Here is an 18,251-nt window from a genome sequence, read left to right as displayed (position 1 = left end):
CCGGCAGCTCAAAACCAGATGTAAATTTGAGTTCACGAAGCTCCTTACTCAAGGCCAATGGTAGAAGGCTATCGGGAACCAGCAAGTTCATTTCGAGCATTTTTCCTTGCTGGTAGCTTGGTGAAGATGAATAGCTACTGTGCCATCACCGAAGGGCATCAAACTGAGACTGACTCTTAAGTCAGCTCCCATGAGAAGAAATGACGCAACGCACTCGTCAAAGTCAGCCGACGGCACACGCAAGAACTGTCGATTCAGTGCGGATATGAAAGCACAGTGCCAGAAGGAGAACTTCTTCTGGGGGTATCCTCTGAAAAGCTGGAGCGGGTAAGGATCATTGGGGGAGATCCCGAACGCTGAAAATAATGCTGCAGAAAAGGAATTGTTTGTAAGAATGATCCGAGCTGGGGAGTCCGCAATTGTTCACATAACACGGCCACACAGACCTGAGCACGTTCTGGCGCTAGGGCTATTGTGTAATCCGTGTAGCCATGAAGACCGGCCATCAACATCGCCATCTCTCGAAGATTGAGCTTCGAGGCCGCCGCGCCCACTGAGTCAAGCAACGCTTCGGGACCGTGGCCTCGGCTGGATACAAGGCACAGATCTCATTGACTGCTTGACCCAGAAATTTCGTGATATTGAATTGCACAGGTCGTAATTTGCTGAGCCGTAACAGACGATAGAAGTCGGATTCAAAACTCGGGGTGCCAGCAGCAAACTGCCAGATAGTGGCGGACACGTATGCGGCCAATGTATTAGCAGCAGATTTGTTGTAACCTCTGAATGTTTCGCACAGGGCTCGAAATGGATCGAAAGACTTGCTCAGCTTCTTGGCCATCATCGTCAACTCTCTCGGTTTGCGATCTAAAAACTCAGCGATGGAGCCATGCGCGAATTTCACCTGAACGTTGCAAGACGAATCAGGATTGTGCGGATCCTCAACAATCTCTAGTATTCCGCCACAGATACCAGTAATCTGATGTCGAATTTCCCTCAGTAGTTCTTCAACCTGGTGCGGCAGCAGCTGTGGCAATTCACTGTCCGCGAAACGAATATTCTTCACGTACTGTTCCAAAAACAGCAGATGAGAAAGGGGGCAAGGCTCACGGGGAAAGAGCACAAGGGAGATGAATGTGTAGGCTTTCCCTTGATTTACGTCCCGGATTGATTTCAATAAACCCCTGAACGTGTCCTCAAGACCTTCTGGAAGAGCGTCCGCCTTCTCACAAAATGATTCTAGGCGATCTGAGTTGCTAAGTCCTTCAATGATAATAGGAAGACTAAGGACTGTCCATAGAAAAATGCCGTCAGACTTGTTGATCATCACGTGGGCGAGGGCTTCCCTCATCTGTTCGTCACCGATCTGGTCATTGTTGTTTAGGTTTTCGATCTCCTCTGCCAATCTAGCCCTCACAAATCGGGCTAGGCCTCCTCGGCTGACCTTGTCGAGTTTGAGGCAAGGAAATAGTTCAAGGCCCCTCTGGTTCACGGTAAGCTCTCGAAAAGCTACACAGATCTTGACACTACGGTTGCCGTCGGCCCATTTGCGCAACTCGCGCACCAGATTAATGACGATAGAGCCGGCCGGATAGTTGATTTCATCTATGCCATCAATGAAGATCACAATATTATGACCCTCGTAAACCTCAGAGGAAGTCTTCAGGAGGTCGAAAGCGACTTCTAGTCTAGCCTCATCGTGGGACAGGAGGTTAGGGTATCTGGCACTTGCTGCCCACTCGGCGGGGAAGAGCAAAAGGAATAGTTCGGGTGCATCCGTCAAGATCGAATGCAAGAGGGTCCGTACAAGACCAGTGCGGCTGCGCTGCAGAGGATTTGTTCCGTCCTTTATCATAAATGCCCTTCCTATAGCCAAGGACTTCTGGTTGCCGCCTGCTTGCGCCCACTTTGTGAGGTACGTCTTGGTCTGGCTATGCCCAGAGACATACTTCACAACGGCGGACTTTCCGCAACCCCATTTCCCATATATCTGGAACATCCCCTTTCCAGGCATCCTGAGCCAATCTATCCACTTGTTCCGTTCCTGCACGATCGCTTTGTTGTAGTCATCGTCGCAGTCGGCCAGAGGACCGTGGTCGCGCAATAACCAGTCTAAGGATCCAGGATGCTGTGATCCAATCTCCGTACATCGTTGGCCCATATCCTTAAAAAACAAATCATTTAGTAAGGCTTGTCGAGCCTTCGCAGTGGCGTCAGTCGTTTTGCTGAGCAGTTCTTGGATTTTTGTGACCGTGGAAGACTGAAGGGTGTGAGAGCTTGCCGCTGCAGCGAGCGCATCGATCGACTTTTGTATCTTGTCAAGCTTCACCTCGCTAACGGAAACGTAGTAAGTGAGCTTTTGGAGAATCTCGTCGCACTGGAGGCTAGAAAGGATGACTCTTGTTAGTTACGGCAAACAGGGAGAAGGACCTTAGAACCACTTACAAGTTGTCCTTCGTGATCACGGAATCTAGTTGCTGTCGACATTCCTTCACCTTTCCCTGCAGCTTTTCCACATCACCTCTCTTACGCATCGCGGTCAATGCCGACCACCATTTATCGCTCGTGGAGTCGCTCTTTGCTCTTAGGTGCCGAGCAACTTAAGGAGGTCATCGGATGCCGCATTGCAGTCCTTCACCAATGCTGTCCACTCGGCGTCCAGCTGACGTCCAGGTGCACTCTTTAGCCTGTTCAGGTCAGAGACTGCTTTTCCGAATCTCTTAGCTCCCCGTTCGGTGAACTCGTTCTCCGCCGTGCCCCCGATGGAGGACTTATGGATCTCCGACGCGAGTCTTGTGAGCTTTATACCAAAATCCACATACGCGACAGCAGCCGCCGCAATGCTGAGCACGCTTACGGGGTCCATTGATAAAACAATAGGACTTGTATGCTATTTGTTGGGATAGCGATCTTCACGTCGTGGGACCGGGTTGGGAAAGGGCTCGCGGTGCGGGAAGCGGTGGGAATAATTGATAAGGGAGACTGTGCGCTTGTCGATGCGAAAAGGTGAATAGGAGAGATGTAAGGTGAGAAAGGACATAGGATGGATTACCACCAGCGAGATGATAGCGTAGCAATTCAACGGTGAAATGGAATGCTCTGTAGAAACGGAAGTAGACCTGTGATAGAGATGAATCGTCATCACACGGAAGTTGGAAAGAGAGAGGAAGTGCGAGAGAGAGAGCAGCCTCTTCAAGAGCAAACAGCCCCCTAGGCCTAAGGATGTCTTAAACTTTCGTAGTGAGGCTTTGCAGTCGACTTGTCTGTTTGTGAGATACCGGAACTCGACCTCACTGATGACGAGAAGAAGTTTTCGTGGTTGGTCTAGAGATAGGTATATGGCGTGTACTTGGTCGCTCTTTCTTTGTGATTTGTTCGGTCAGTTAGTATCCTAGCTTTAGCTAATTCAATATAATGTATGCAGCAGTTGTTGAGCTAGCACCATGACGTTCCAGTAGTTGATTCCCGTACGTTGTTTGGCAGCTTCCCAAGTAGGCAATACACCCATCGCACCTGCAATTTAGTGATCTAGAGTAACATCTAGCTATACCGCGATGCATCTAACTGTAGCAGGTTTTCATGGTATAGCAAATTCAGAGAAGCGGAGTTTTCTTCTAGCACGATACATTTTTTTTTTTTACTCTATATCGAGATCCGGTGTGGAAATTTGATCATACATCTGGTATTCGCTATCGCAGGGACAGCATAGACTCCCTTAAAGTTATCTTTACTCCGAAAATATGAGAGCAAAGTGCTACACCCTGTAGATACCGCTGCAGAAGTACCAGCCCGAGTGCAGAATGGGGTGTCTCTAGTGAGAGTCCGGGAATCGATGCTGCAGAACAGTTCACAGGGACTGAGGAGCCAAGTTCATGTATTCCTCTTGTTTCCTCCTTTCCACGTCAAGACTCGTGATGAGTTTTGATCGTCTACGTAGGTATTCGGTAGTCAAACCCCTAGTTGTGAATGTTGTGTTCTGCTTACCCTCCCATTCTCGCGTCGTATATCCCGAACGCATCAGGAGCGAAAAGTCTAGTCGCAACGGCTTGAGGAGGCCGAATGGGCCTCATTGCCGCCCCTGGCAGCCATTGCAGAAACTATTCCCGGGGTTCATCTCACTATCCGACTTTGCTTCCACTAGTACTACCGAGAAAAGCTCGTCTTCGCTTCACCTAATCCATGGCTACTAAACCCCAGCACCACGATGAGGTGCGAGCTTGTCACTGGGGAGAGAAGACCGGCTGCCGGTGACGTATCGCGAAGAAAAAGAGGAGGGGGGAAGGGGAAGGGGATACATACCGATACTTACCCTGGAAAATGCGACCGAGGACATTCCCCAATGGGTTAGGTGACGCACGTACAAGCTACCGCTAGGCATGGCGGAAGGTTTACTGGGGGCTGGTATCGGTGGTCCGAAGACACTGCCTACGAGCTACCCATTGCATCCACCAGAAGGTTATCCGCCAGCAGGGTATCGGTGTTCGCAGTCTCGGTTGCAGTTGCTTGTTTTGACGGGGGAGTTGAGGGGGGAAGAAGAGGAAGACGGGGTGGTGGAAAAGATAGCAATAAATAGGTTCGGTGCCTGGTGCCTGGTGGATTGCTAAGCATATGCCGATGAGCTTTGGAGGTCCGAAGGCCGGAAGCCTAAAGGTGTTTACCGGCATAAAGAATCATGATGATGTATCATACGAAGTTTTCTTTCTTGTATACATTATATTATAGATTTTTCTCATCGTTAGATAATATAATATGTCCGCTGTTACATCCTTTCTATTTGGAATTCCTATATAAAAGGCTTCTAACTCCGACAAATTGAATCAATAACCTTAACCATTAACAAATCAAGTACTTTCGTGCGTCGTTCGGAATAAACTTGCCCGCCAGATGCGGGTCGTCAATTTTCCCACGATACCCCTGGAATTCCCTCAACCTGATTTTAGCTTCATCTTCCCCCTTTTCCTCCACCCATCCCTGATACATAGCCGAGCTAACCACCCCATTCGGCCCCTCAAACAACCCCAACTGCACGCGGGCCCTGTACTTCTCTGCCGTCCCCAGCGGCACCATCCGCCTATCCTCCAAACGCTGCAGAATGTCCACGATATACCTCTGGCAATGTTGCGGCTTGACCTTCGCCGCTTCCTCCGCCATGGCCAGGTGGTCCTGACGAGAGAAGTCAGCAATCAGCTCTCTCCGTGGATAGAACCAGGAGCTGAACCGTTTGTCCTCTTGCCGCCACGCCTCGTACGTTTCGGGGGGGTATCCGTTCCCGGCCTCGTAGCGTGTACAGCGGTTCGTCCCTCGGATGAGCACGAAGAGCGCCCAGTGTTCGGGGCCATTATTGTAATTGGACCTCGTCCACCAGAGTTGGAGTTGCGCGTTTGGGGGGTATTCGGGGTCGTCTTTTATGGGGATTCCGGGGTGGGTTTTGGGGGGCATTGCGGTTGCGGTAGTGACGTTGACGTTGACGTTGGAAGGAATGATTGTTAGTGCAGGTGATTTCTTGTTGTTAGGACGTTTGGGGTTAGACGCGGATGGAATGATAGTTGTTCGATAGGGCATACGGTCCTAGATCGATTACTGTCCTCGCTATTCCGGTTTTAAAGGCTTTAACGAGATCTCTACGTTGTTTATATAGCTTTCTCTCCACGGGTGCCGGGCGAGTATGGTATGAAGATGCGCGAGCGGAATCCTTCACCCTTGAAAGGCTTTGTACTCGTGTTTCTTTCTTCTCGAATGTCACATTGTGCGCTGTCTCTGCGCTGAGAACATTCTTATTGTTTCTTTGATTTTCCCTGGAGGAGACAAAGCTCGTCAAAGCTAGAAGCTATAAAGAGGGTCTTTGTCTGCTATCCATCTTCTTAGTGTTGCTGACCCACCGACATTGGACTTGATACCCCATTGTCTATATTCCGTAGGTATAATCTGATCAAAGAATGTCTATGTGAAATTCAAAGTCGAACGTGGTATTATCAATAAAAATGTTTTTTTGTTCTAATCTACATACAGAACCTCTATTTGTTAATGGCAACAAGGTGAGCACTACTTGAACCGAGGCCGTGGCCTTGATGCAGGGTGTTTACTAACTTGAACTCGAGCTAGACCGGTTCCTGCTGCGTTGGTAGGACAGCCCCAGCGTGGATCCATCTCAAGAGAGTATGTTGGACATGTTAACAGGTGATAGGAATTGTCTACCCTTGGCAGTTGTGGTGGTTTGGTATACAAGAATCTCCCATCCTCTCCTACAGAATCTGCCGGTGCCAACAATTCTCGTTGTGTTAGGTTGAAGCCCTCAGCATGTTCCATGTTATATATTCACTACTCTCAGCCCCTCAAACAACCCAAACGGTTGTATGCATGCTCTATACTCAGCAGCCGTCCCCTCCGGAACAATTCCAATCTCCTCCAACCTCTGCAGAATCTCCACGATGTATATCTGACACCGCCCATAATTCGCCCAGGTCACTTCAACATCCATATCTCGATACTGCTCATAGGGCAGGTAAGTAGTGAACTCCATCCCTGGGTACTTCGTTGGGTGAAACTACCGTTCCCAACGCCAGGGCGTATATGTCTCCGGCGGAAACCCGTCCTCCATCTCGTACCGCATGCAGAACGCCCAATCTCGCGGCCGCACCAGGGGAGCCCAGTGCTCCGGCCCGTCGGTTCCTTGCGTCGTCGCCCACCAGAGCTTCAGGCGCTCGCCTTCGCCGTACTTGCCCTCGTTTATCGTTTGCATCCGGTTCCATGTCTTAATGGAGTGGGTTTTCCGCGTCTCGTCCCAGGCTTCTTCTAGGGTCTTCACCTTGTTCCATTCTTCTGAGCCGGCCGCGCTGCGGCTGGGGTTAATGGTGTTCACCTCTGGTAATAGCTGGCAACCAGAAGAGGCATTCGGGGCTGCGGGATACTCGCTAGGCATTGGCATAGCGAACGGTGTTGATGAGGACTTCATGGTGTTGATTATTGTTAGTTATGGTCCTGCTCTACCTAGGTATCTGACTTTAATGGACTATCGTTGACCTTAGGCTCCTATTAGGGCTGTTATGGCTAGAGTCGACTACCTATGCGGTATACGGTATGGTATCTACTTGCTGTGCTAGAACGCGCTCTGCCGCTGTCCTTCTTCGTCGATGAATATAACCTCTCGTGAAGAATTCCTCCGTGGTCTATATGCTCCCTCCCCTCGACGAGTCCCGCTCGAGTACGGTATAAAGGCACGCGAGACAACCTTGCAAGACTTTGTCCCCATTCTTCTTGCTTAAAACCCGCCATTGCGCGCTGTCTGTGGCCTGCAACCATCCTCATTGTTTCCTTCATCTCGCTTGAAATAGGTGACGCAGCGTCGGAGTCTCGCGAATATTAATAGAGTCTTTGCTTTGTTGCTTGTTGCATTTCTGAGGTTGTTCGGTGTTGCCGAGACCCGATTGACCTCGAACCACCAACTTTACATTGAACTTGGTACCTTACCTCATTCTCTGTAAGGTATTCCGTATATGATCGAATATTCAAATAAATCGAAGAATCTCTACGTCGTGCAAGATCTAGAAACAAACGTGTGTCGGTGTCTTTGACGACAGGGTGGGGTCAGGCCCTTTTGTTCAGTTCTCTTCTCTTGTACATCGAGAACCCTGCAGTTGCAGTCGCAGTCGCAGTCCACCCGGGGCAGCTTTGGTCTTGTCTTGTCTTGTCTTGTTTCGCTGTGTTATGGCACCGTGGACGTGGACGTAAACCCTTTCTTACTCTGATCTTTAACCTTTGAACAATACAACAAACAGGCTGCCTCGGTCTGAACATAATGTATGACCATCGGATCAACTGGAGGTTACGTACGGGAGTACGTCGGGAGGTCAGGAGCGGACTTAGCCATCGCCATATTCTAATTCTATGGTAGACTGACCCTCCCTTTGGGACGATGGCCCGTTGAGGGTCAAGATCCAGCAGAAAAGCGTTCTCTTGTCGGACGGACTAGCGCAAGCTATCGTATGGAATATGCGAGGGAGAACCAGGGAGCTTTGATAACTAGAGAGTTTATTTGTGTTTAATTCCTATCATACTAGCCAGGCCAGATCAAAAATTCGGCGCTGTAAGGACCCCGTCCGTGCCCTAAGATACCAACCATGTGCATAGGTGCCGTGCATCGCGCCCATGGGAACCTCTCCGGTGCAGCGCCGTAAGGACCTAGAGGTCGTGCAAATTGTAACTAAATAACCATGCAAGCTGCAGAAAATGTATCTATATTGGGTTGTTTCGCTTGTATATCTACCGCATGGAATTGTATATATACATTGTTCCGAGAATATATAGTTTGTGGTCGGAAGACACGGCCGTGCAGCCCGATCTGCAAACTTAGCCCCAGCTCCATGTGTTAGGTCAAGGCTGGAGGCTTACCTATTATCCTGTACAGGCGCTATCTAGGTAGGTTCTGGCAAACGTCATTGTTTCTGTCTCCATAAAAGCCAACCCACCCTATCAGCATACCCAAAACCTATTTATACGGATGCCCCTCCCCAAACTCCGGCGCCCACAACCCTCTACTCTCCTTAACCTTTAACTGCAACCCCTTGAGCAACCCATAAACCGTGCGGAGCGTGGGCATCGGCACACCCCTACTCTCCCCCTCCCTCAACGGCTCGCCCACAATATTCTCAATTTCCATAAACCCGCCCTTCTCCGCATCCTGCGCCATGCTCGGCTTGAACGCCGTGTCGATCGGATCGCCACGGATCACAGTCTCCGGCAGATCATCGGGGAAGCCAGACACACCGCACGCTTCAGCCGCCGCCATGATCTCGCGCATGATTGGGCGGATCAGATCGTCGATTATATGTTTGCTTGCGCGCATGCGCGGCGTGTCGAGGCCTAGGATTGCGGCGACGGGGTTATAAGACGCGTTGTAGACGAGTTTGCGCCAGCGCGCGCGCTTCACGTCGGGATCGTAGATTGTCTCGAGTTTGTTATCCGGGTTATAAACGGCGATCCAGCGCTTTGCTGCGGCTTCGCCGACGCCAGGGGCAAGGGTTGCGTTTGGGAATGCCCCAATCCGCTGGATGTCTGGGTCATCGTGGAGGATTTTGCCCGGGGCTTGCTGGGTTGCGCCGAGGTAGACGACGCTGCTGAGGATTGGGTTTGTGGGGAATGCAGTGATGAGCGGGCTTTCAAGGTTTAGGCCGTTCTGTGCGAGGATTATTGTTGTGTGGCCCGGTGTTACTGCCGGCGCGATTATCTCTGCGACTGTTGGGGAGATGTCGGGAGTGTTTTTGGTTGTGACGAGGATGAAGTCGAATGGAGGGAGGTTTTCTTCTTTGATGTTGGGGATGGTTTTGCGGACTGGTGGGAGGAAGGTTAGCAATGCGTAACTCAGATAGACTGTAGCTTGTTGTTGTAGAAAGCCTGATGGCGAGTAGGCTGGACGTACTGTTTGCGGGTCGGTATCCAGAAATCTTCCCATATTGCACCGAATCAATCTCGAATCCACCCTCCTCGACCGCGTCGTAGTTTGACCGCAGGATTGCGGTGACCTCTGCCTTGCCGCCTTGTTCGAGAGCGTAGGAGCACATGCATCCGATGCCCCCCGTGCCGACGACGAGGACACGAGCCTTTGCTTGGTTATCGGCCATGCTGGTGGTGTCGAGGACGATCCTGTGAGGTGAGAGCGACTGGTAGGTATGAGGTAGTGAAAATATGGACACTTCCGGGGAATGCTGGAATTAAGAAGCTTTATCGCTGTGCGTCATATCAACAAGTGGGGTAGTAGATAAAGAATTGGAGATCTTGGAGAAGTTGTATAGCGATTGCGGCGATGCCTTCCGATTCCGTTATCGGGAAGGCCACGGCGAGCCAATCGAAGACGCTCCAGTGGTATACCCCATATCTAGCAAGGGCATGTTTATCATAGATCTTCATCTCGCTGTTGCTTTCCTTTCGACCTCATTCATACGTGATATCTGCTTACGCTGCATGGACAATTGATCACTCCGAATGATTCTGTCCCCGTTCTCGTTCATGAGAACGGCTCATTTGATCAACTCAGGTGTCAACCGACCCCCTTCGAAAAAACACCTTTCCAGCCAAGACCTCGTCCTCGCAGAAGAGTGACCGTACTGATCCGATCTTCATTCAACGTACGTGAATCGAGTACGCAGAGCCGCCCAGTAGGGATGATAAACACAGGGTACCCTATGTACGAGTATGGATCTTGAGGGGGCATAGGGTGCTTCATCTTCTCAACGCTGCAGATTGTGAAAGCGTTACCAGTCTCGGCATTATGTGTATATCTCGCCAATTGGCTTGCCCGGTTCCCGCGCGGAAACCTAACCCTAAAGGAAACTTCCACGGTCTTATTGCCGAGCAGATGGAAGAAGCCCCCGAGTTGGTTTCATCTGTCCCAGTCACGGAACAATACGCCATGATCAGCCGATGCAAAAAAGCGAGGTGCGTCATGGTAAGAGAAGCGGCCGGGGGCGGAAATTGAACCAATTGCTATGGCTGCCGTACATTCCGAGTAAAGGTGAGACTTCAAGGCGGACCTGGCAGGGAATCTGACTCAAATCGGGGTCAATATCAGAGTTTTAGGTCACATTGCAAGCCTCGCTGTCAATCGACAGACGCGAACGCAACGCAAGACGGCCTCTACAGTGCGGAGGGTTCTCAGTGTTAAGTATGGCGTCCGCCAAAGGATCACCGACTTACTCAATCATTAAGTTTGGCAACTCGAACCTATAACGCGTACTGGGAGATCTTGACTCTAACCATCCATACTCATCATCTTGTTAGCTCTAGGAAAGTCATATAGGTTTGGCGCCGGATGATGAAATTCCACGCAACACTAGAAGAAACCGCGTTGGTCAGCTGCAAGAGGACTAATCGAGCCTGTACGTAGATCCGTTTGACAGCACGTCGGATAGTTCCCCGGCCTATGCAGCAGCTTTATTGGGTCGACAATCATGTGGTAGGGTAACGGCATCAGAAGGACATTTGCAGACGCCGTGTTTTGCATAACTACTTTTGAGTCGACGCAGGTTGGGGCATGCATCGTAGTTGACGAGCAATCCAGACGGTAATCCGGACTTCAAGAAGCATTTGGTAAATATTTTCCGTTCAAAAGCACCTTGCAGCGCTCGATATTGTCTGAGACGTTGGTCTGCCAGGACATGGCCTCGTTGTCTCATGTCTTCCGCCCCCTTCAGTCTGTCGATTATAGTTGGTTTTACCGTACTGTTGAACATGACTTCACAGCATCCTCATTCACCAGTCTTTCGCATTACGCAGTTGGTTGGTGGGGATGTATGGCTGTTATTCTCGACACTACTGCTATATCAGGCGCCGCTCGGCCGAGGGCAATCAGGTGGGATGAAGATCTATCGCAATGCCTGTATCTCAGACAGTGGAAGGGCCAGGAGAAAAGTATCATCGAGGTCCACGTCATCAGTCGGCGTATGGCGAGCCAATATAATCCCACCAGCGCCTACCAAGCCATGCTCTATGGACGTTGGTAGTAGGCAGGGTCTCCGACTGTTGCGGGGAATTAGGTTGAAGTACCACAGGTTATGCAGAAGTCTGATCCATAGAAGCGGGAGCTGCTGGAAGAATCGTTGAGGTCAGTCCACAATATCCAGTGCTTGGAGGTCAGGCTACTCGTTAAACTAGAGACCGCTGGGTCAGATTCAAGAGAAGCATCATCTGTGAGGAGTCTAGACAATCGAACTTGCAACCGCAAGGACAGGTCTGGGAATAAGCTGAAGTCTTGCAATGACTGCATGAGAACTGACCTCGGGAAGAAACCTCGCTTACTGTAGGCACTAACCGTAAAGCGTTAGTGGATACTGATTAGTAAGACCATTAACCTCAACGGGCAGTACCTCGGCTTGGCGGCCCGTCCATGTACCTGTAGAGGACTCGCATTTCCACCTGCAAGGATCTCGTACGGTTTAACCGGAATCATCCTAGCTGCGATTCAAACACAGTCTGTGTTGCTTATGCTTATCCTGATCCTTGCACGATGGTTTCTGTGAAGAATTGCGGAGTCTGAAATCGTACCTGCTAACTGGGAAGCTAACGCCCATCGCGAACGGCGTGTCGAACGCCGGCTTGACTGGTACGCTGCGTCTGCTCCTTCGCACTATACCTACGCCCGTCGCCCGGAGGTAAGCCAAGCGGGTCCGATCCTTGAAACCTCCGCCTCAACTCCATTGAGCATCGAGGTCGTCTTCCAAGAAAACCGAATCAGGCATGCTAACCAATGATTTACGGAGTAGGGCTGGAGATTGTCCCCAGCTAATCTTCCCCACACCTTCGAACAGTTAGCCGACACGGATTCTTGGGGCTCGGATGTCGGGTGTTGCGATGGAGCGCGCTTTGAAACCGCGCTCCCAACGTTTCCTTTGTTCTCATGCAGATTCCTGAGTCGTGGCTGAACACTTTTGTCTTATGGGAACTGGCCACGGCATCCACCAAGCATCCGATAAATATCGCGCTGATTCCCATGCGTCCTGGCCAGCACTATGCTCGCTCGCCGTTTCGCTCGCTCAATGCTTCAACAAGCTAACACTGTCTCCCGCTTTCCCATGTCGGCGCCGACCGCTGCGCAGATGAGAAAGAAGTCTGAGTACCTCTTGAAGGCTTCGGAGGCTGATGAAAATGAGAGGTAGCGGCACACGTCATTTTCTTTCCGGGCATGTATTGACAGGCCACCAGACTCGATATCCAGCATCGCTTGTTGTTGCATATGATGGACCACAACCTGCTCCATCCTGACATTCCAGAAAACCTCGAACGGGTTGGGGACATCGCCACTGGAAATGGGTACGTCTTTATGCCTCAATTTCGAAGCATAACCCGCACTGACTCAGGTACGCAGAGACTGGCTATTCGAGCTGCAGAAAGCACGAACCTCGCCAAAATTAGAGTCCTCGTCAACGTCACGGCGAACGAAGTATCATGGTTTCGACATCTCCGCCTCCCTGTTTCCGACGCAATCAACAGCAGACATCGACTTCTCCGTGCATGACTTCTACAAACCCTTTCCACAGGAACACCTTGGCAAATATGATCTCGTACACGCCAGACATCTAGTACTCGCGGTAACGAAATCCGACCTACACACAGCAGTCAAGAATATTACCTCTTTACTAAGTACGTGCTTGAAACACCGCTTCACCTACCAGCATACTAACGAAGATCCAGAACCCGGCGGCTACATCCAATGGGAAGAATACGACTTCGCGGACCAACTCGCCGCCTGTCCGCCATGCAAGATGACGTCCACCTGGGAACTGGTCTTTGGTTTGCTCGTAAAGCGCGGGTACAGCCTGACGTTTTCCAGCGATGTCCGTGATGCGCTCGCCGCAGCCGGTCTAGATGTTATTGAGAGGAAGCAATTCAGCACGAAAGGGCTGCCGGTTAGCGAGGACCATCGTCTTACGCTTCTGCAAGCGTTTCACACTGGGGTTCCGAGGCTTTGCTGGAAGGCGAAGGGGAAGAGTGACGAGGAGATAGACGAGATCATGGCCGATTGTTTCGATGAGTGGGAGAGGGGTATTATATTAGACTATGTGTTTTCTTGGGTTGTTGCTAGGAGGCCTGCTTAAGATGTTTTGAGGGGGATGCGAAGGAACGATGACTAAGAAAAAGGGCGGCACTCTCCTCACCTTGTTACTGCTTGCTATAGACGGCGTTGGGTATGAATTTCAATGGCGATGGGTTTTCACATGGATATAGAATATGAGTAAATCGATATATTGTCTCTGTTTGCGCGGGCATCGCCCACTGCGTAGAGCCATCAGACGACATCGAAAGATCCCACCAATGAAATAGAGGTAATGCACCCTGGTCCCAATTATATATGCGCCGATACTCCAGCAATAAATGACGTCGCTTTTCCTGCACATTCCCCACCGGGGCGTTGGGCTAGGGCAGCCTCGGGCTGGGGGCCGAAGCCCCAACTGAACCTTTTCGGCTAATTCAAATGCCGCATGGAGACCGCCAGACTAAGTCTCATGCCATCGGAGAAAGTCGGCCGAAGGCCCCTTGTTGCTCGCAGGTTTAGCGTGCCCAGAAGCACCCAAAGCCACCCAACTCTCCACAACACCACATCTATTCATAACTCCCTTACCCAGAAGCAAAAAGCGTATCCTCATCACGCAGGTACTCTCCACAATCCGCCTGCCGGAAGCAAACAACACCCGTGGGCTCCAACCGTCTCGCCTCCGCCGTACTCCGCGCCGTGATCCCAAAGCCCAACGGGACATCATCTTGCGTACAGACGATCACACCGCTGTGCTCGCCCATCTCATCCGGCAGCTTGGCAACGTGGGCCTTTGCGACGTTCGAGCCGTAGAGGAAGGGCATGACGCCGTTCTGCTTGATCCAGATCTTGTTGCGGGCGACCTCGGCGATGATGGGGAGGGCCGTGATGTGCAAACGGAATTTGCCGGTTTTGGTAAATTTGCCTAGCAAGAGGGAATGTTAGTATGGGGTTGCTGCGAAGGTTGTGGATGGGCGCTTGGAAGGTAGGTGTCGTACCCATGCAGATTCCGAGGGAGAGGAGCTGGTCGCGGGGGAATGCGGTCGCGGCATTGGCTATCGAGAGGAGGGCGTAGTAGACGCGGTTGCCGGAGAGTCGGAAGACATAGCGGTCGGCGTTGGGGGAGTTATCGAGGGGTTCTGGTATTGTTAGCTTCTCGTTGGACGGTTGAGTTTGCGATAATGATTGACGAGGGTACGTACTGATAAGATCCTTCAGACCTGACCCGCAGTACTCTGCAAGCTTCTTGAAAAGCGTTTGGGTCTCTTCTTCTGTGAGGGCGCGCATTTTTGTGGTGGTGCAGTGGTCTGAATGGGAGGCTATCCAGAGTCGAGTCGGAGAAAAAAGTCGAAAAAGATATCGATATCGTCGGCAGAATCAGGACCGCCCTCAGATTTGGTTAGTGTGTTCCTGAGACTGTTGCGCTAGATTAGGTTTAGCGTCACCCCGCTGCCCCCTCGTCTCCAACTCTACCCACGGGCCATGACCGACCCACGAGCAAGCCACTGTTGTCAACAAGAGCCCCGCGGTCGGCAAGCATCGTGGACTTTGGGGGGGGAGGAATCCCGTTCCATTATGAGCAGAATGGATATGAAATCACAGCCGTTGCTGGGGCATCTGAGCTCGAGGTCATTTGATGCATTACCCTGCGTACTCCAGGTCCCAGAGAAGATAAGCGCCAAACAAAGTGGCTGAGAGCTGCAAGTCAACCCCACCATAAGTTGATATATCTCGTATGAAGCCGTCACTCCTGCCCCCAGGGAAACATCATCATTACCTTGTCTTTACCATCCAGCTATTCCTATGAGCTCATCCGTCTCATCAATGGTATAATATTGCGCTCAAACATCACGCTCCCTATCGGACATGGCTCTCAAATCAAACTTCAGGAATGTCAAGCTCGACGAAGAGGATGAATTTATTTGCCAATGCGGGTTTCGCATGAAGGACTTCTCCGTCAAAAAGAAGCCGAGTCCGTATTATGGGTTAGAATGTAAGCCCGCCCATTTTCCGTCTCACTTCCGCTCTAGCTCAGGCTAACGCGAATGAGTCTACGCCTGCGCCAAACACAGTGCCGACGCAACACGCTGCGAGTCGAAAATCTGGTCTGACGAGAAGGAACGAGTGCGGAGCCTCATACCCGCGGCCATGCGATCACCTCGGACACCTCGGAAGCAGGTTGACATCCGGATCTTCGGGCAGTACACGGCGCCGAGTACGTTGAAGCGCCAGGCTGAAACTGAGTCGTTTGACAGCGCGGTCGGGGGTATGATGGATAACGGTACTTTACTTCCTGGTAGCGTCTGGCCGTACTCGTCTAAACCTCGTACTAGAGCCAATTTCTCCGTCGATTTCAAGGTCCGTGAAGAGGGTGAGGTTTGCCTACGTTGACGCCGCGACCCAAACCGGAGAAACCAGAACCGCCCCAGCTTCGGCTGCACGTCGGCCAGCTTCTCGCCAAATGGCTAGGCCTGCTCCGACGGCTAGGCCAATGCCGAGGCGACGTTTATTCGAAGAATACTTGGGGGCGCCGAAAAGCCAACCTGCCGCCAAGTTCGATCCGTTTGCCTCTCGAGCACTAGGACCCAACATAAGCGACCAGCATTTATCTGTACCTGCAAGTTCAGCTGGTGGGCGTCCCAGGCAGTCTTTCACTTCGCTGAAACCTCCAGAGGCTGTTCCCAGGGTCAGCAAAGCCAATGCAGCCACTTCCTTCAACAACGACTATTATCGGAATACGGCCCCGCAAGCAAAAGAGCCAACGACGCCCCCTAACATAGAAAATAACAAGACCGGATTATTCACTCCTCCAACCGGCAATTGCTGTCAGACAGCTCACCCCCCGCCTCCCACGGAGGATGATGATCCGGCGCCCGGAACGCCAACAAAAAGCAAGCACAGTTCCGTGTCAGCATCTCGACCGCAACGTGACACTACTCCACCCAACAGTGACAGTGACGAAGAAGAATATGGCTGGGATAACAATCTGAACCAGAATATTTTGGAGGTCGTGGAGATCGTTGAGAATCCGCGAGCTAGCCCCTTGTTTGTTTGAGCATTAAGTACATTATTTCTCGCAGCGCTTACCAACCAGTATACCCATGGCACATACCTTCATCAGCGATTTATATGCATAATTCGTGCTTACCTTGATTCCTAAATAAAACGTGCGCTTTCCTTTATGCTCCATACGTATCATGCTATATGATTTGACCTATGCCACTACTCTACGAGACGTATAAGCCCTGCCTAAATATTATGAATGGTCCGACTCAATTCAAGATCTTTCTCCTCCAAAATTTGATCAACACAAGCCTTTCTCCTAATCCCCTTTCCCTCTTCCTTCCTTGCTCCCGCCCAAGCCAGAATATGCAACATCTCGACATTCAATCGCACCGACCATCACAAATTTCTCAATCCAGAATCGCCCGCGTCAGCCAAGAAGATCTCCGCCAGCGGCAATATTGATACCTGGGACATTATAGTCCAAGGGGTAGATTTTCAGTCCAGATGCAAGGTCACCCAAATTCATCACGATTCGACCGCTGTGCCGCGGGAAAGGGACTGACTTATTGACATTTTGAAGAACCTGGGCCTCAACGCCCTATCCGAAGGATCCTCGATAAGACGTCTTCGCTTTAGCCGTAATTCTTAATCTTTGGTTCCACAAACCATTTCCGCTAAACTTTCCTTCATTTCCGTAAGAGTCGTACAAGTAGAACCAGAGGTCCTTTTTTTTTTTTCCCAATTAAATGCACTCATGTCAACTGTATTATCGCTGTATGGGAGAAACCACATTATAGTGAGACAGAGAGCCGACTCTTTGGAGTTGATCTTCACTTTGGCGATGGCATTGATATATAAAGTTCACATGTTAGTCACCTCTCCAAACTCTTTAGTTGTTTCCGGACCCACGTCCCACAGGTAAATAAAGAAGAGGCCATCTCTAGGGGTCCCCCAGCGAGAGCAGCAGTTCTGCAATGATTCGGGCTCGGGGTCAGTTCGAACACCATGTACCTCTGATGCGTATACCCGCCCATTTTTGAAGGAAGCATATAGGGAGTACTGATGCCATGTACCGCCAGGACGATGCCCGTTATCATTGCTGACGTCCCAGGTCCCATGGTCACTTTCGAACCAATCTTCGATCTAGATATCTTTGTCATAATCGTAGACGATCTTGTCAATGGCTTGTAGCGTCACGTAGGAATTAAACGCCGAATCAGCCGTGTTGATTGTCGTCTCGTCGATCGTGATGGACGCGGCGATGTGTCGCGGCTCTGCTTGCGTTGCCGAGACCCAGAACCACATGCTTTGGAACTTCTCTTCAGTAGTATTGATTTCCATTGCTTTCATTACTGCGGTTCGTATCGTGGTATTCAGGGTCCCCGTTTTGCACTTCCGCGCAGTTGCCCGGCATCTGATGCGCGAATTTGTTCTCCTTTTGGGTAAAGGTCCATTCGCCGCTCAATGGTTGATTCGGATTGGCCCTGTCGGTCAATTTAATGGCGTCGAGTTGCTCTTGGCTGAGTGTGTACGTCTGGCTTTGTTCATCAATAGCCCGGATGTGGACGAGCACGGCGACCTGCATCCGGCCATTGGCATAGAGAGAATTGACAGCTTCATTGGAGTTCTCCGTTTTGACCTCGAAGATGGTGAGACCAGAAAAGGTAGGCATTCTGTGATTTGGATGAGGAGGGAGCTTGGTTAATGAGATCCCGAGACCCGG

At 50.9% G+C, this 18,251-nt stretch overlaps 9 protein-coding genes across 9 annotated transcripts; 2 read left to right on the top strand and 7 right to left on the bottom strand.

Moving 5' to 3' along the window:
- Positions 1 to 505: 505 nt before the first annotated feature.
- On the bottom strand, positions 506 to 2,866 carry BDW74DRAFT_177901 (uncharacterized protein; the record flags this gene model as incomplete). The annotated part of the gene is made up of 3 exons (XM_073729026.1): positions 506 to 2,384; positions 2,446 to 2,576; positions 2,639 to 2,866. 3 exons carry the CDS (start codon positions 2,864 to 2,866, stop codon positions 506 to 508), a joined length of 2,238 nt encoding a protein of 745 aa, XP_073584259.1.
- Positions 2,867 to 4,833: 1,967 nt separating this feature from the next.
- BDW74DRAFT_177900 (uncharacterized protein) lies at positions 4,834 to 5,439 on the bottom strand (the record flags this gene model as incomplete). The annotated part of the gene is made up of 1 exon (XM_073729025.1): positions 4,834 to 5,439. The coding sequence occupies one exon, from the start codon at positions 5,437 to 5,439 to the stop codon at positions 4,834 to 4,836; it is 606 nt and encodes a 201-aa protein (XP_073584258.1).
- Positions 5,440 to 6,544: 1,105 nt separating this feature from the next.
- BDW74DRAFT_177899 (uncharacterized protein) lies at positions 6,545 to 6,952 on the bottom strand (the record flags this gene model as incomplete). Its single annotated transcript, XM_073729024.1, has 1 exon — positions 6,545 to 6,952. One exon carries the CDS (start codon positions 6,950 to 6,952, stop codon positions 6,545 to 6,547), a length of 408 nt encoding a protein of 135 aa, XP_073584257.1.
- A 1,288-nt stretch (positions 6,953 to 8,240) lies between these two features.
- BDW74DRAFT_185059 (ketopantoate reductase family protein) lies at positions 8,241 to 9,825 on the bottom strand. Its single transcript, XM_073730955.1, has 2 exons — positions 9,416 to 9,825; positions 8,241 to 9,327 (listed from the first exon to the last, which is right to left on the bottom strand). Exons 1-2 carry the CDS (start codon positions 9,615 to 9,617, stop codon positions 8,486 to 8,488), a joined length of 1,044 nt encoding a protein of 347 aa, XP_073584256.1. The 5' UTR covers positions 9,618 to 9,825; the 3' UTR covers positions 8,241 to 8,485.
- Positions 9,826 to 12,694: 2,869 nt separating this feature from the next.
- On the top strand, positions 12,695 to 13,672 carry BDW74DRAFT_152776 (class I SAM-dependent methyltransferase). The gene is made up of 3 exons (XM_073724429.1): positions 12,695 to 12,801; positions 12,857 to 13,131; positions 13,183 to 13,672. The coding sequence occupies exons 1-3, from the start codon at positions 12,725 to 12,727 to the stop codon at positions 13,584 to 13,586; spliced, it is 756 nt and encodes a 251-aa protein (XP_073584255.1). The 5' UTR covers positions 12,695 to 12,724; the 3' UTR covers positions 13,587 to 13,672.
- Positions 13,636 to 13,996, bottom strand: BDW74DRAFT_17712 (uncharacterized protein). Its single transcript, XM_073728798.1, has one exon. The coding sequence runs from the start codon at positions 13,884 to 13,886 to the stop codon at positions 13,686 to 13,688; it is 201 nt and encodes a 66-aa protein (XP_073584254.1). The 5' UTR covers positions 13,887 to 13,996; the 3' UTR covers positions 13,636 to 13,685.
- BDW74DRAFT_152774 (ribosome biosynthesis protein NIP7) lies at positions 13,673 to 14,836 on the bottom strand. The gene is made up of 3 exons (XM_073724428.1): positions 14,725 to 14,836; positions 14,521 to 14,661; positions 13,673 to 14,447 (listed from the first exon to the last, which is right to left on the bottom strand). Exons 1-3 carry the CDS (start codon positions 14,807 to 14,809, stop codon positions 14,107 to 14,109), a joined length of 567 nt encoding a protein of 188 aa, XP_073584253.1. The 5' UTR covers positions 14,810 to 14,836; the 3' UTR covers positions 13,673 to 14,106.
- Positions 14,837 to 16,702, top strand: BDW74DRAFT_152772 (uncharacterized protein). Its single transcript, XM_073724427.1, has 3 exons — positions 14,837 to 15,515; positions 15,573 to 15,803; positions 15,856 to 16,702. Exons 1-3 carry the CDS (start codon positions 15,389 to 15,391, stop codon positions 16,575 to 16,577), a joined length of 1,080 nt encoding a protein of 359 aa, XP_073584252.1. The 5' UTR covers positions 14,837 to 15,388; the 3' UTR covers positions 16,578 to 16,702.
- A 969-nt stretch (positions 16,703 to 17,671) lies between these two features.
- On the bottom strand, positions 17,672 to 18,200 carry BDW74DRAFT_177894 (uncharacterized protein; the record flags this gene model as incomplete). The annotated part of the gene is made up of 2 exons (XM_073729023.1): positions 17,672 to 17,847; positions 17,882 to 18,200. 2 exons carry the CDS (start codon positions 18,198 to 18,200, stop codon positions 17,672 to 17,674), a joined length of 495 nt encoding a protein of 164 aa, XP_073584251.1.
- Positions 18,201 to 18,251: the final 51 nt, after the last annotated feature.

This window comes from Aspergillus multicolor (genome assembly GCF_047715735.1).
Source record: "Aspergillus multicolor strain CBS 133.54 unplaced genomic scaffold BDW74scaffold_11, whole genome shotgun sequence".
Lineage (NCBI taxonomy): Eukaryota > Fungi > Ascomycota > Eurotiomycetes > Eurotiales > Aspergillaceae > Aspergillus > Aspergillus multicolor.
This window is presented reverse-complemented; position numbering and strand designations above follow the sequence as displayed.